Source organism: Rhamphochromis sp. 'chilingali' (genome assembly GCF_963969265.1).
Source record: "Rhamphochromis sp. 'chilingali' genome assembly, chromosome: 7".
Classification (NCBI taxonomy): domain Eukaryota; kingdom Metazoa; phylum Chordata; class Actinopteri; order Cichliformes; family Cichlidae; genus Rhamphochromis; species Rhamphochromis sp. 'chilingali'.
This window is the reverse complement of record NC_137934.1, coordinates 12,880,715-12,897,712: the sequence shown is the minus strand read 5'-3', so window position 1 is coordinate 12,897,712 and position 16,998 is coordinate 12,880,715. Positions and strand designations below refer to the sequence as shown.

At 40.2% G+C, this 16,998-nt stretch overlaps 1 protein-coding gene across 3 annotated transcripts in view; it reads right to left on the bottom strand.

The window, feature by feature from the left end:
- Nucleotides 1-281: 281 nt before the first annotated feature.
- The window catches only part of pcloa (piccolo presynaptic cytomatrix protein a), a 73,286-nt gene continuing 56,569 nt past the window's right edge, over nt 282-16,998 (bottom strand). Inside the window, exons 13-26 of one of the 3 annotated variants that reach the window (XM_080886129.1) lie at nt 16,727-16,791; nt 16,090-16,274; nt 15,307-15,357; nt 15,014-15,144; nt 13,634-13,660; nt 12,485-12,578; nt 11,078-11,149; nt 10,744-10,990; nt 9,909-10,166; nt 7,381-7,522; nt 7,165-7,226; nt 5,132-5,266; nt 3,441-3,586; nt 282-3,350 (exon numbers count right to left, since the gene is read on the bottom strand). In XM_080886129.1, the coding sequence (XP_080742255.1) occupies nt 3,207-3,350; nt 3,441-3,586; nt 5,132-5,266; nt 7,165-7,226; nt 7,381-7,522; nt 9,909-10,166; nt 10,744-10,990; nt 11,078-11,149; nt 12,485-12,578; nt 13,634-13,660; nt 15,014-15,144; nt 15,307-15,357; nt 16,090-16,274; nt 16,727-16,791 (1,759 nt within the window). In that variant the 3' untranslated portion in view covers nt 282-3,206. The remainder of the gene's footprint in view (nt 3,351-3,440; nt 3,587-5,131; nt 5,267-7,164; nt 7,227-7,380; nt 7,523-9,908; nt 10,167-10,743; nt 10,991-11,077; nt 11,150-12,484; nt 12,579-13,633; nt 13,661-15,013; nt 15,145-15,306; nt 15,358-16,089; nt 16,275-16,726; nt 16,792-16,998) is intronic. The other 2 variants (XM_080886131.1, XM_080886130.1) reach the window with 2 other exon arrangements.

The following is a 16,998-nucleotide window of genomic DNA, read 5'->3' as shown; positions in this document are numbered from 1 at the left end:
GCTTGGACGTCACCACGGGGCTCCAACTGGCCAAAACGATAGCAGATGGCACCATCTTGTGGCTGTATTCTGTTACTTCCTCATATGCAAGCCATGTATGCAACCTCCCCCCCCCCCCCCCCCCCCCCCCCCCGGAAATATATACACAGACATATATATATAAAAACACTGCAGTTTCCCAGAAATTGCACTTTCTACGTTCAAAATAAAATCGTGCTATCTAACAGTGGAATATGCAGTAAACTCAATGCACGCTAATGATGCTTCATTTATATGATATTTAATATTTAGACATGGGGCAACAGCCATTTTTACAGCACATTTTGCATAATTTATCAATACCTCCTGTATACAATCACAAAACCATGACATTAGATTTCTTTTTTTTTCTGTTTACTTACAAGTGAAAAACCAGACAGGTTTTACAAGCATACTCTTTGTACACTCAGCATACATCATCAATTATAAGTTTTCTTCATAACTTCCCCCTCTATAACATTTGTTCTATATCTCTCTCTACACCATTCTTGTTTTTTCTTTAATAATATCCGGACACAAAAATAGTATGAACCACCAACAAAACATGCAACATCCAGTGTGAGCACATTTAAATTCTCCTGCAACTACTTGAGTTGTGAAGATAGACTTCTGTGTTAGACTCTGGTAAACTTTTAGTGTTTGGTGTAAAGGGTCGGGTAAATCTGGGTCCCTAAAAACAGACAGAAGCTCTTCCCTCGGCCTATCCACTGTACAGCGATCCAAGGAGAAACAACTCCCTGTTACTTCTAAGATCACGCGACTTTTTTTTGTTTGTTTTTTGTTTAGTTTTGACTGCTAAAAGACCTATTGCTTCCCCAAACCCCAGTATAAAAAAACTATTTATTTACAAGGTTGAAGATAGAGATGGCATCTGGGTGTGTGTGTTTGTATAATTCATTGTGTGTTATGAGAAATTTTAGATAATTTAGACAGATAACATGTAAAGGAAGGGATACTGCATTAGAGCTAATGACATGCATGGACTTGGTGTGAAGATGCTACACACACACACACACGAGCACATGGATAGAAAGTTAAGAAAAGCAACCAAAAATGCACGTTGCACCTTACGTTTGAGGTGTGAAGTCCACTGATTACAAGGTTTTCTTTAGTTGCTTTTTTTTGGTAATTCATACACTTACTGGAAAATGAAACAAATTGAAGGGGGAGGGCAAAACAAAGATAGGAATCATGACTAGGAATGTTCGATTTTCTTCCTTTGATTTATAGCTACGTGGAATTGGCGTTTTTAATGTGAGCGTGTGTTCGTGCACAAGGGCAAAAAAGTTGGTTCTCTGAGTTTCAGGCCCCTCTAAATATTGTAAACAAGCACTACATAGTGTATAAAAACCTAATTTCTCTGTACATCTGATATGTACTGTAAACAAATATAATACAACATATGAAATTGTCTCACAGGCAATAAATAAAGATTCATATAGCAATACAAAAAAATCACACGGTAAATAAAAAAACCAAACAGAAAACAACAAATCATATTAAAGCAGTAACCATTTCGTGGAGGACATGAAAACATAGCAGTGCAAAATAAACAGAAATGCTTCCTCTCAAACCAAGTGTCATATTTCTGGCAAGTCAGGGTGCAGTTATTTACGCTATATAGTAGATGTTGCATAGAAATCACTCGGATATTTCACTGAAAATGTTAAATGAACCAGCCTTCCAGTCTTTTGACACCTGTACAGGACCTGTCTCATGAAATAATGGGCATAATAGGCGTTTAATGAAGTGCGCGTGGAGGTGGGACGAAACATCATCATGCTACTGTTACAGCATCGCGTCTTAGGATCGTAACTCTGGGTAGTTCCTGGTCTATAGTTTCTCACTTTCCCAGTGGAAAAAATAATAATTTAGCAGGATGATGATGTTAGTTTTACATTCTAAGCAGAAAAAGTGCAAAATACTACAAAAGCGAGTGTCGTCGAGTTGACTGCCCTTACGAACGAAAGCAAGACTGATGCAAGACTTCTAATGTGCTCCAATCTTACAAGGAAAAAGAGGAAATGCTTAACTCTCATATAGTAAACGTCTCACATTCTAAGGGGCAGCATCATGAATAAATAAAACCTCTATGCCACAATCATCAAGACTTGATTGTCTGTGATAAAGATATCTATATATATCTATATATCTATATCTATATATGTAGAATAATGTCCAGCTATGACACTTCACTATATACAAAGTGAACCTTGGAGGTGTTTTTTTTTTTTTTTTTTTTTTTGTTGAACATGTGGCACTCCATACCAAATAGATAGACTCATGCGCACAACATGTAATGTCCAATTTGATATATATTAATATTGATGCTATATCAAACAATAGTCATCATTGGATAACATCAGGGAAAAATCAGATTAAAAGGGTAGGGAACAAGTAGTTTTTGTTAATAAAGTCAAAAACATGCTTGCAATATTTTTTTTTGTATTGAACTGGAATGCTAGGTAGTGTATTATAAAATATACTTCCTTCCCAGAATAGATTGTTAAAGTACTTAAATAATTGAGGCGAAGACAAATCATAGAACTCTACGCTAATATCATAATACAAAAATAAATAAGAGGTCTCTATAGCAGAGTCTTTACTATTTCATTCCCAAAACGCTTTGTAAATCAATACAATAATAAAGCGAGGGTGAGCATTTAAAGAACATTTAATGGATAACACGTCAAAATAAATCAATTCGAATCTATAAGTGTGTCCATTCCCTGTATCTATTAGATTTGAAGTTCTGTGTGAATGACTGTGTGCAATGTCGTGAGCATGTGTGTGTGTATGTGAGATAAAGTGTGTAATACCTGGTTGATTCTGCACTTGACCTCTGAACTCAGCACCTGTGTTCTTCTTCTAAGTCCTGGCTACACTGCTGTACACTGTATGTCCTGTAAACATGTGTTTATTCCCTGTAAACACATAATGGTTTCCTCCAAGTTTTTCACATAATCAGAGCAGATATCATCATTTGCTGAAAGCATTTTTCCAAATAGCAAGCTATGCGAGCCCTGAAACAAAGGTTGAAGAAAAAAATCCCCCCTCTTCCCGTGCCCAGACCTTCCAGAAGACTGAATCAGCGTTCCAGATGTGGAACCCAGATGTCAGAAACCTGTTTTCCGCTTAAGCTTATTTCTTTTAGATTGAGTCCCCTCCTATGAGTGGATCTGGGCAGTGCTGGCAAGCAGCTTGTGCCAGCTCACCACTCGCTTGCGTAAATCAACTTTATCCAGCCACACGTAGGCCTCGCCTATTAAGGTCTTCTTCACAAATTTGCCACCGTTGGACACCAGGAATAGCTGGAAAGAACAAAAAGCAGCAGTTTTGTACGTGCTTAATGGGATGCTAACGTGGCATGTGACTGTGAACATACACTTTGTGTGGATTACCTGTAGCGCGTGTCCGGTGGGGTTCATGCAGAAGCGGAAGGTCTCATTAAAGGACGGCTCACGGTCGTGGCGACAAACCCTGGTCTTCTTCTTGATGATCCTTTTCTGGGTGGCGATATTCACCACGTAGAGCTTCACATAAAGATCTGTGGACAGAAACAAAGCAAAACAAAACAAAGTATGCGATTTCTCTGAGTGTGACTTCTGACATCTGCAGGAAAATGTCTTCCTATAATCATTTGTTTTAGGTATTTTTTAAAAGGTTTATTTAGTTCCGTCCTATTTTTCCACTTAGGATTAGGGATTAAGAACATATATCTTTAATAACTTTTTATTAGTGCAATAAAAATGTGCCTTTTTTTTTCAGTTTCAAGCTTGTAAATAAAGGCTTGATCCTTTCCTTCTGTATCATATTTCAGGATTTAAGCAGATATCTTTTAAATAATTTCCTGTTTTCCTCTGACAGTTGTTTCTTGCAACCTGCTTTTAGTTTCACTTCCCTGCTTTCTCGTTACCCTCCTGTGTCCACTTCCCTGATTACCCCTTTGTGTACTAATAGCCATGCCTTCCCTTTATTTTTGCCTCAGCATCTGCTCTCTTTCACAGTGTGGTTCACTTGCATATTTCTGTGATTACTTTGGATTCCCGATGGTTTGTTTTGGACTTTGTGTTCTCTGTATCAGTGCAATAAGATGGCTTTTGTTGCTTCAATCTGCCTTTTTGAGTGTGACTCCCAATTCTTCGAATTCTGACACTGGGTGTCTATAGCGAACACAGCTGCACTGAAAACGATACTTTTATATAACATATAAATAGTTTATATAACTGTCATAACTATAAAGTGTTACCATTATGAAACACCGAGCAAGATTCTGTACTGCAGAGTGACAGTGTATTCTCAGCTGAAATAAAGCCTTTTGTGCAGGTCCCATCTGGTAGCAAATGCAAATCAAGCAAGTGGCCGGCAGCTTGGGTATTAAGGAAGTAAATACTACAAGCAGAGGCAGTGTGGGCAACAATCTGCATTATATCAGCAGAAAGATTCATGTAATTGTGCTATATAACTCCCAACGCATTTATCCAATGTTTCTAAATAATAATGCACAGAGCAATCTTTAAAGGCTAAATAGCATACGATTGTACTCTAATGAAGCTATTTGTATTTTTTTAACACTTTAATTAATTTTCAATTAAAGGGAGTTACATACTGTAATGTATGCTACTACTCGAACTACACAGTTTCTGTCAAATATAACTCATAAATGGCACATCCCACATCTTATTTGCCCAGGCTTATGTGTCATTAGTGAGCCTTTACAGTCTCTTTTTTAGCCTTACACATATACAGTACATATTACTTAAGGGTTAAATGCTCTACGTGGGCTGGGAAACACTTTATTGCAACACCAGTTGTTCTACTGCTATAAAACTGGCAAACATTTGAAGGGAAGCTAGATGCCAGAACACATATTTGTGTGGGCTTCCCAGCTGTTAAATGCGATATAAATTATGCGTATCATGGAAACTCTCTGTAAATATACTTTTTCCTCTCTTTCACCTTCCTCTTCCTAAAACACGATTCTTGACAGAATGGATGACAATAAGTGATATGTCACAACAGCTTGCTCAGTTGGTGTACTTTAGCTTGGCATTGGTTCGGTCATGTGCATAGATCAGGTATTTTCAGTTACCAGGCAGGTGATCTGGAGTCTTGAACTTGTAGGTGATGTTACGACACTGAAGAATCTCAAGGACCAGGTGTTCACCTTCCGTCTTCATTTCCTTCTTCAAAGCGATCTTTATCTCTCCCATTACCTGAGTCTTACCTAAATGCATACACACATGAAGCTAAATATGCACTAGTCAAGTTAACCTTATTTATATGGCACATTTTAAAACAACAGAGGTGCTTTCCAGGCACCTTCTAAATGGGTAAAAAAGAAAAAAGTCAAATAAAAGAGCAATAGGATGTATTTACAGTGAACTTCAGCAAACTATTAGACCTCAAGTTAAAAGCTACTGAAAATAGGAAGGGCTTTAGAGCTAATTTAAGAAAATAAGGATGGGTATAAGCTCGATTATTACAATTATTTTAAATGTGGCATCTTTCAAAGTGGACGTACTCTACAGAGCACAAAGTGTGTGAATGCGATGACTAATATCTGACATGGTCTGCGAGCAATCACATTTATTGATTTAACAAGGACAAGGAGAAGTTATGATGAGCCTTGCCTGGCCTCTAGTTGCCTTGGCAACTGAATGGAAGTGGCAGTTGTGAAAGCTGGGTCAACAAGTCCCTGGCAAATGTAGGCTGTGTGTAAGTGCACTTTTATTACCCATGTTGTGGGGACATAAATCTGTTTACACAGTTACATTGTGGGGAAGCAGCTCCTTTCTCAGGACAATAACATAAATCTTTACAATTTAGGATGAAGTCTGGGGTTTAAGGTTGACTATATAGTCATATACAGGCAGGGATTTGGTTAAATCAGTGGATGTAATGTCTTCTGAAGTGATGAAAAGTGAGAAATCCAGTGGCACAAAAAGACAGAGCGCAGATGGTGAAACGATAAAAAGATAAAATAAGTCCATTTAAAATTACAGTGTCATAATTACAGTGTGGTATGTCGTAAGCCAAATTACAACATAAGAAGGAGTAAGAAATCATATAATAGACCAATAGAGCTGACTTAAAATTGGATGAGTAACTATTGTGAGCAGTTATAAAATATATACACTCCCCAGCAACTTTGTTAGGTACACCTGTTCAGCTGCTCGCTCATATAAATATCTAATTAGCCAATCACATGGCATCAACTCAGTGCATTTAGCCACATGGCAAACATGGTAAAGGGCAACCCACTGAAGTTGAAACTGAGCATCAAGAATGGAGAAGAAAGGGGATTTATGTGTCTCTGAATGTGGCGTTGTTGGTGCCAGACAGCCTGGTCTGAGTAGTTTAGATCTACTGGGATTTTCAAACACAAACATCTCTAGGATTTATAGAAAATGGCCAGAAAAGGACAAAAATATCCAGTGAGCAGCAATTCTTTGGGAAAAAAAGCTTGTTGATTCCAGAGTTCAGAGGACAATAACCAGACTGCTTTAAGGTGATAGTTAGGGCACCAATAACTCAAACAACGACTTGTGACAACCAAGGTATGCAGAAGAGCATCTTCTCCAAGGTTGGATGTTTGTGTGAAAGCACAAAACATCCAACCTTGAAGGAGATGGGTTACAGCATCAGAAGACCACACCGACTGCCACTCAGCTGCCTGCTAAGAACCGGAAACTGAGGCTACAATTTGCACACAATTGGACAAAAGATTGGAAAAATATTGCCTAATTTGACTGGTGTGTCTTGATATCTGGCGCAACATTTAGACCGCAGGGTCAGAATCAAGATAAAAGTATCGATGTAGTGTGTGCTTATATCAATGGTTCAGGCTGATGTGGTGAAATGGCATAGGGCACTTTTCTTGATACCGTTTGAGCCCATTTAATACCAGGTGAGCCTATTTAAATGCTACCTGTCAGTAGCTGCCTACCATGTCCAACCCCTTTATGGCACATAACATCAAGGGACTAGTTTAAATGTTGGTCATGCAAACTTTAGGAGCCATTTGCTAATTGCACTCTTAGATAATCCTGTCATGAATGTTGTAATGAATACACCAAAAACACACACAAAAAACATTTACTGTATAACAGATACATGCCCAACCTTCAGTGTCACTGTGTCCCAGTGATGATTTTATCACATCTGTGCCATTTGGGATCTTTCCACTGAGGAAGAGAAAAAAATATATAAATTATTTAAGTGCATAGCATATTACAATGTAGTACAGTATATCTTTAGTACAGCGAGGAATAGTTAAGCAAATTAACATGTTTAAAATGCTAAAATGCCGCTCTTTGTGGGATAAATAAATTGACTCACAATCGGGGCACTTGGAAGATAGCACTGTCCACCTCGTTTGCCTCTGCTTCCTCGTCCAGTAGGCTGTAGGCGCTGCCGCTCAAGCCACTATCTAACGAGGCTGCTGTGACCGGGGCATCTCCTGATTTGTAGGTTGACCGAGCTGTGCATAGATATCACCACACCCATCACGACAAAGACAAAGAAAGAAAAATTGCCCCTTCCCCTCCTCGGTTGGTTCCAATAATTAAAAAAAGAAAAAAAAAACATGGGCCAGGTAGCATTACTTATTTGCAGCAGTGGAAATCTGCTATAAAACTTGAAAAGTTTTTGCTAAAGTCAAAGAGAAAGCTACTTTAAAGCACACAGGACTGGATCGCAATGAATAGCACACAAACACTGAAAGCACATGGACAGACATCTTTCTCTCGGCAAAGACAAGACAGTAAAAAGTCACATTTAAAATTTAAAACTTAAAACGCACACATAGAACCAGAGCGATATCACATGTATATGTTTATGCAGACTAAACAAGAGACACGAAGACTCCACTGACATCGTTAGTCGTCTACATGAAATAAGAATCGCGTTCCGATTCCTCAAGTTTAAGTGAAACTGCCTCAGTGTGCTTCAGTTTCATATTTTCGGGACTTTAAAGAATGTTTACGACTGTCTCTTTATAATCTTTTTAACTGTTTAATGCAGGATATTTTAGATGATTTTCAATGTTTTAGCTTTTTTGCTCTCAAACTGCTGATCAGGCAGTGTGATAAGAGTATGAATGAAGTAAGATGCGTGGATGCGGTGCACGAGAGGATCCATGCCGACACGTTTTTCTTTCAAGCCACTCGACACGGCATCAATGCCGGATTGCGAAAAAGCTCACTAATAACAGTTTAATGATGCAGCAGATGTGGCAGTGGCAAAGTGTTAACATTCAATGACTCATCTCACAGTTTTGGATATTGACTTCCTGGTATTAGTGAACTGTGTCGGTGGCCTTCAAGAAAAGTGTGTGCCGTGTGTGCATGAATCTGTGGTGATGTGGCTGAGTGCAACTTTCTCTCTATCTTCCTGTCTCTTTTATGAATATTCCCCTCTTTCTTTCTGCAGGTGTGCGTTAGTAGTACTGCATCCTCTCTTTCTCTCACTCTCTCTTTCTATCCTTGCTCCATCTGTGCTTCAGTCACACGACAGAGAGGAGACTCTTGGGCAAACTCTCACCTCCGGTGCTCTGCGGCCTCTCTTCTGACACGGCTTTCCTGAGGGTCAGGTGTCTGCCGTCTGCTCTGCTCCCTTTGGCCGACACAATCGATGGCAGGGCAGGCAGCCAGTCAGACTGGGCTCTCTGAATGGTGAGCACGCCCACTACGCTGTGTCTCTGGTGCCTCAGTGAGAGGCGGCCTCTTTGGCCTGGATGAGTTTAGTTTCACAGGCACGATGTCAAGGGGTCAACGCCGGGAAACAAAGGTCATGGTGTTGGAATTCAAATTAGAAGGAGGGAGGAGCGAGATGGAGATTCAGAGAGCGGTTTATCTTCATCATGGCAACCAGCTTGACTGTCAATCACATGCAGCCACAGTGTGCAGTGCCCCTCCCACATCACTATTGGGTGGGGCGTGCAGCATCTACTGAGGTGCATCGTGGGTCCGGTAGTTGTTTAAACAGAAAAAAAAGGGTTGGGAGGGTGGGTGTAGCGGACTGCATGCACAGCCATCTCGGTGGAGGAGCTTCAGAAAAGCTGGTCGTTGTTTGTTAACAAAAAAGGAAATTATACAGAACTCAAAAAATAAAAATAAATAATAATAATAATAAAATCAAAGTAAAAATCCAAATAGGTAAATGATATAAGGGAGGGGACTGCAACTGTCTTCGGTTTTAAAGTCGGATCAGTTAAATGAAATGATTTAAGTTCTAGCAGGCAGCAAAAGTCATTTTCTGAATTCTGAAGAATTATTTTCCTGATGAACTGTCCTCTGTTACGAAACTGTTTTATCAGTAATCTTTCATCATTAGAGCGAGCTGCTCTGACATTATCGCCAAGCTCGTTTGAACATCTTGTGCAAATCTGCTTTTTTCTGTTTCATTTATTTACTACTGTTTACACTGTCATCTTAAAATTAAAAGCTAATGTCAGTCAAAACGAAAGCTAATATTTAAGTTTAACTCCATTAAAGTACATTTAAGCCTCTTTATTACATATTTTTTAACACTAATAGGATTTTAAATAGTTAGAACTGGATACTTATTAGCTAGCATTATGCGTATTTGGAAGGAGGTCAAAATAAGTAAGGGTCAAAGACAGTGTGCTACCTTACAGGTGAGGTGCTGGCTGCTGACACTTGTGAATACATACAGAAGAGAAGCCATGAAAGGTTGACACACTGTGGATACAATGCTGAAGAGAACCAGAGAGTGTGAGGAGTGAGGGGAAACTAAGTAAGGAAAAGGAAATAAAGGAACGGGAAAAAAAAAAAACTCAACAAAAGGTAGAACAGATGAGTGCGAGGAGGCCATGCTGCGTAGGCTTTATTTGCGTCTTGGTTTACTTGGTTGGAGGCGTTGTGGCGGCTGCTGCTGTGACTGCTGTTGGGCATCGCCCGTTGCTACGGCAGCGCCTCCTCTGCTTCCATTGAGGCTTTCCTGATGGTGCTGTCGTGCTGCGCTTTTGCTGGAGCGTGAAGCGCCGTGTGAGCGAGAGTGTTGGCTGTGTCCGTGGCTGTGGCTTTGGCTCTGGCCCTCGGACGGGGAAGGCTTCGATGTGCCAGGGCTACTGTGAGATTTCTCGATAGAGGGCACCTGTGTGTCTAAAACAACCAGATTCACCAAATTACCAAAAAAAAGGCTACCTTTTGCTTTTCTTAGTGGTTGTCACCTGTTGCGCACCACTCACAACGAGCTGAGTTGCTGGCTAGTGAGATACTGAATCTAGCCAGTGTGTCTTATAGTCTATCGTGCTCATTAAATTTGATGTTACTTTGAGGTTATTTTTTAACTAGCATTCAAAGCCTTCCACGGCCATGTTGCCCTCTGTGTTAGGAGAAAGATAGAGGGAAGCTAAGGCAAGGCCTCTAAGCAGGGTGACATCATGGCAACCAAGAAAACAGACCACGAGAAAGCAAAAAGCATGAAGCGAAAGCTAGAATGGGTGCAAAAATGACTAGAGGAAGGTGGCGGTAATAAAGGAGACAAGACTGTAAAGAGAAAATGGACAGAGGTAGAGGTAGAAATAGAGAGAGCAGTGACAGGAAGAAAGCAAAAAAGAGAAAGAAAGGGATAAAGAAGAACAGACTACAGAGACGAGGAAACAGCAGAGAAGCAGCAGAGTGTTGTTAGGGGAAGATGGTGATTAATTCGAGGTGAGGGGAATACATCGTGTCCTACCCTTGGCCGGATCTGGAAAGATCCCATGGCTTCGACTCTTGATGACAGATGATTTTGGGGAATCCTGATTATCATGCGAGGAACCAGTGGTTTTAGGGGAGGAGTGCTGTGAGGAGGGTTTAGAAGAACTGTGACGACCCTGGCCTGAGTGCGAGCGTCTGTGGTGGTCCCCCTCGCTCTGCTCCTTGAGAGGGAGCCACCGCGGGATGTTGTCCAGCTGGGCAGTGTTGGACAGATCAATAAGCACCTACAAGCAAATAGAAAAGTTTTTAAAAGTTATAGAAAACCTTTATGGATTCATATATGTATAAAATATAATATCAAAGGAGCTTACCTCCCCCAAGAAATCATTAGAGGAGCCCTTGTCATAGTCCCACACGCTCACCTCCAAAGTCTTCTTCTTAAGCTAAAATGTACACACAGTTGAAGAGTTCATAAAAAAGTTTCAAGTTTCAAGCTAAAGTTAAAGCAGTTTCACGCCTTCAAGCAGCCAAAAAACGAATAGAAACGGCGACAGAAGTTGGCAGTTTTGCTGTGATTGATACAGGCTCACTGAATCTAAAATGGGATCTAAACAGATATAATAAATCTCAGCGATACATCCATCTGCTCCGCTGAAAACCAGTGGCAACGATGACAGGTTGGCACAGAAGCAGTAAAAAAAAAGCAATATATTGTGCTGCAGTTTTTTGTTATTTTCAATCTGGAAATTAATCAGTTGAGGGCTTTCTTATTTGTCCATTCATATATGAACTATTACAGAGTTATAGAAAAATGCCATTAAAAAAAAACAGCGTAAGATAACAATAACATTTTTGAGTGTCTGAGCTCATAGTGTCGGTTCACATGTTGCTTGAGTCTATAGCTATACTAGTGGTTTTGTTACTCTGTACTTTGGCAGGGCATGCTAACAAGCTCATGATGAAGACACCTCCAGCTTATGATGTTATCATGCTGATGCAATTGTGTTTGCTTAGAAAAAACCCTAAAACATTTAAACAAAGCAAAATATTAGCATTAAGACAGTAATATCAATACCATGCGTGAATAATAGACTGTATATAAAAGAGGCACCGCCACCCAACCATTTAGAGTATAAAGAGCAGCATGTAAGGAAGCAATATATGTTGATTGTATTTTCTTTCTAATTATATCTGGATGTGAGAGTAAAGAGCAAAGTTATCAGCTAATGTTAGCAAGCTTGGTTAGCAGGTTGCATACAGTTAAAAAAAATGGTACAGATACTGTATATGTGCACTGCAAAGACACAGAATCAAAGCTGGGAGACAAAAGTTTTGGAAACATTGTTGGTATGATTAATCCCAATTACACAAATAATAATAATAATAATAATAATAATAATAATAATGGATACTTTATTGATCCCCATGGGGAAATTACTTGTTTTTCTCTGCATTTGACCCATTCACTCTGTGAAGCAGTGGGCAGCCCACTAAGCAGGCGCCCGGGGAGCAGTGTGTAGGGACGGTACCTTGCTCAGGGGTACCTCAGGGTAGCCGTTAAGTGGATTCGAACCGCCGACCTTCCGATCATGGGGCGACCACTTTACCTACTGAGCTATCCCTGCCCCAAAGTGAGTCATATTACTGTATTTGTCAGATAATTAAATTAATAATTCTCCAAAAAGCACCAACACCACAGTACAGTGAGGCCCAGCTCAGTGGCTCAAACTAGGCTCAAACTGTTTTAGTGTAATCAAGTGTCTCTGACCACACAGTACCTGTTCCAGGTGGATGTTCTTATAGATGACAGTTTGGTTCCACTCAGGGTTGATAGTCTTGCCTGCGTGTTTGGTCTTCCTCTTGTTTTCAGCACTGGGGGGAACACATCACAGCAACACACACTTGGTCAACGACATGTATGCAAATAACATGCGTGTCAGTGAACCTACGCATTGCAGGGAGCAGAAGATACTGGAGTAGGGCACAATGTCACAGTAGAGGGAAAAGAATGAATGTGATGCACATTGTTTGGATGGTAACAATGTATGGGCCTATGTGCATGGATAGCAGGGTATGATGTCAGGGTGTGCTGCAAAAAAGTCCATTTCAATGCCCATCAAGTCATTTAGTTTCACAGAATTTTTATGCATTGAAAGAACAAATGTTTCAGGTCTCCAGTAAGAAGAAAAGCACCAATAGTCCCAGTGACAAAAACAAATGTAATGACCGTATACCAAATGTTTTTTTTTTACCTATTCTGAGTTAAGATATTTCACATGAAAAAGTTATGCTGGGCATCAATAAATGACTTGTTGACATGGATATTTTTGCAGTGTGTAGGGTTTGAGTTCAGACTGTAGCATATGAGTAAGTTTGGAAGAGTTAGGTTGGAAAAGACAGGGACAATCTACTCTATACTGGACAACAATGGTATGAATTGGCCGTAGGGCAAAATAATAGTGTACACTGGATGTGGATGCAGGGCACTGAGGGTACATTATGATGTCAGGGCACAATGTAGGATATTACTGAGGGATTTTAATAACAAAACAGGGTCAAAATCTAGGGTATTGGGGCCGATGTTAGGGTTTCAAATTACGATGGTTAGAAAGGAAAAACAGACCATCTACCAGAAAAAGACAACAGTTAACTCTGAAAACAACACAGGGGACTACTAGTTTATATGTAGTAAGGAAAACAGATGGTAAAATAATAATATCTGGGGCATCCAAAGAGAGTATCATGAAATAATGGATACTAAGGGAAATATATTCAGGTTGAAGGGAGTTAGTAGGACTGAACTAAGTGACTTTTATCAATAAACTTCCAGAGAGAAATTAACCTTGCTCTTTTTTTGCCTTAACCAAAGTGACAACTAATTATCAACCAAAACAGAACCAAAGTGCCAAAGTGGGCAAGTCACATACCTGGCATTCTGGACAACCATGACCTGACTGAGGGGGTCCAGCATGCATTAAATATAGAGAACAACATACAGAAACAATAGTCAGAGGGAGGGTGGGGGGCGGGTCAAAAAGTGTCTGTGGACTGTGAGGGGAGATTGAGTCTACACTTAGCTTAGGTTTAGCGTGTGATTTGTCAAGTGTGCCTTTTAGAAAGGGGCATGAACAGGAAGCTGCGGTCTGCTGCAGTGGTGGATAGAAATTTTGCTATAGTGTGTACATGACTGCATGTATGTGTGCTGAGAGGACTCCCAGGTCACGTGACAGATCTTGTGGCAACCGGAGTGGAGATCTGTCACTCATGAGCCAGATCGCGCAGTCTGATTTATTTCTTAAAGTTTCTGCTGCAAGAGCTGAAGGCTCAACATTTGTTTTACGTAAAACAAAATAAAACCCACTGTTTTTTTTCTGGCTTCTCAGTATTGAGACGCTGTCCCACGTAGTTGCCAGAAGACCTGCGATGCAACTGAAAAGCCTCTCTATGGATTGCAGCTGGCATTGATAGCTGTGAGATTCCATGTATACACACACAGGGTATACACGAGTATGTGCACACATGCCTTTAAGTGTGCATGTTTCCATAACCACTTTAAAGTGGCCGTAGGGCTTGTGGCTGCCATTCTCTCAGTTTCTTTAGCATAGCCCCAAACCCGTTCATAACTCACAGTGGCATCGGTGCATGAGTCAACCCGAAGGCGTGTGAGAGTGGCAGCTAAAAACCCCACAGCTACAGTATATTATTACTTTTATCTGAAATGATCCCTGGAAAAAAACAAAAAACACTCTCTCGAGGGACCTCATCTCATGCCGAAGAGAAGGTGGGAGAGTCAATTGCATTACAGTGCAATCACAGCGGGAAAGGCAGCAGTAGACTTAAGCAGGAGTCTGGATTGTATTGCAAGTAAATATGAGAGCTATTGATTTTGACTGCACTCACACCTACAGTGGAACACACATCAACAGGGGCAACTCAAGTGCCTCATTATATTTACATAATGTTTATGCCATTCGGGAGCAAAAGAAATGGGCTGCTGAGTTTTGGACTTATACTATGTCAAAATAAAAGACGACCTTATGCATAGTAGCACATGGAGTTCATATCAGAAACATCCATGTGTTGCACATTGAATGATGTCATGATAAGCCAAAATCAATTGTACATCGATTTTAAAATGAATGGAAACTAAGTTACTGCTTAACAGACTGGCTGTCTGTGTAGCCTAGATGGGAAAAAAGATCTTAGCTAGAATGCTGCTACTGCTTCTGAAAATCTGTATACTTAATTACTTGTTCTAGCTCTGAAATCCTTAACATGTGCTTTCAGTCTAAACACTACTAACTCACCCTCTCCCTGGCAGGAGATACACTTTAACGAATGGATCGGAGTAGCCATTGTTATCCCGCGGGGCAAGGTTTCTGGCCTGCAGGACGTGAACTATCAAGTTGCCAAGCTGCTTGTCATAGTGGATTTGAAGCTGCAAAAAGAAACACAACTGAATTACAATAGATTCGGCTGCATTTTAGTCTTGCATCTATCTAATTTTAGCAAAAATAACATCCATCTACTCAGATTCTATACTCTTAGAATTAAATCTACACAGATTACAGATTTACAGTAATAGTTTTGTGTCACAAACCTGTATCTCTCCAGATACAGGGTGGGGTTGGCTCTTTGTTCCCTCTGCAATCTGTAAAAGATGAAAACAACATGGTGAAACAGACAAAAGTGTAGGTGGAACTTTTGTGTGTACTGGTAGCTGATTATAAGGTGGTGTACAGTACTTTATGCTGCACTTTAGGCTAAACTGTGAAGTCTCCAAATCATAGAATCTGTGCATCTGTTTCAGGGATCCCTTCAGATAATTGACATCCTTTAAAAAAGACATATACTGTTACCTAATTTTAACTAATAAATAATTATATTATACACATCTTAAATTCATATTGAGTTAGAGGTAGATATATCTCTTATGAAATCAAAGACAACTACTAGCAAACGTTAAAACAAAGTTTAGAAGAGCTCTTCAGAAACTCTCTGCAGACAGAGGCATAGCTTCAAAATAAACTTTCCCAGAAACTCAATATTGCAATCTTAATGGTGCTTACAGTGCAGCCAGGACTGCTATAGTCAAAAGAAGACCATGTACTTCCATCTCCATGGATTTACATGAGTAGAGCAAGCATCAATATCAAAGGTTGTGACACAGAGTCAGAAACAGCAAAGGAGAAAAGGAGGAGCTGGGGCGAAGGTTGGTTGCAAAGCAGCTTGCAGCTTTGCAGCAACTGTGGGTAAGCTAAAAAAGCCTGTGTGAATAGCATGTTCTACGGTATCTGTGGATTGTGGCTGGGGTTGACATGTTTTGTTTGCTTGGCTGCCTAAAACGTAAAGAATGTGATTGATAGCGTGCCTCTAAACTCGCCTTGCTGCTGTGACGTTTCTTGCTGACTGAGGGGGATCCTGGCTGACCGGGGCTGGAGGTTGCTGAAGTGGTGGCAGGCAGGCTGGAGGAGGAGGTGGACAGTGGAGCCTGCTGCTGTGACACTTTCTGCAGCTCGGCCGCTAGCTGCTTGGGATCAACACCTGGAGATCTGGGAGGTCTGTCACCTAGAAAGTTAACATGAGTTAACTATGAGTACAGATCATCATCGCTGCACATAACAAACCAAAGGATCTTGACAATGATCTGTCTAGGGACCAAATGAATCATCACTATGGCTCTTAACCCAATTCACTTCCAAGTCAAATTCAATGGAAAAGAAAAGTGAATATTAAAGTGCCACAATAGAGACAGCTCTGTGAAAACAATCGCATGTTTCCAGAACTGTTCTGTGTAACAGACTGAGGAACTAGGCCACAGAAAAAAAAAACATGGCTCAACTTGAGAGAAAAAAGAGAGCTGAAGATAAAAAGAAGAAGAATATGAGAAGAGCATCTGAAAATAACAAGAGACAAAAGTTAATAGGGAAAAATTGAGGACAGAGGAACAGGAGTGAGGAGGAATCAGTGGAATCAGTTCCAGTTGAAATTATAATAAAAATAATTAGGTAACAACTTACCTTTGCTGTGCTCCTGGAAATCTAGGTGCTGGGAACCCTCAGACTCTGCCAACATGTTGAGATCCCTGTTGGAAAAATTACATTTCATACATTTCTGAAAAGTGAAACTAAAGGAATTAAATGACAAGGAAAAAAGACAAAAAAAAGGTACCAGAAAAGCCACAAAAACATCACAGAAATGGAGAAAAAAATGATGTGACAATAGTTAATTAAAAAACAGGACAGCAAAGCTAGTGATTAAGACTAGCTTTTAAATATTAGACATTAAAGTC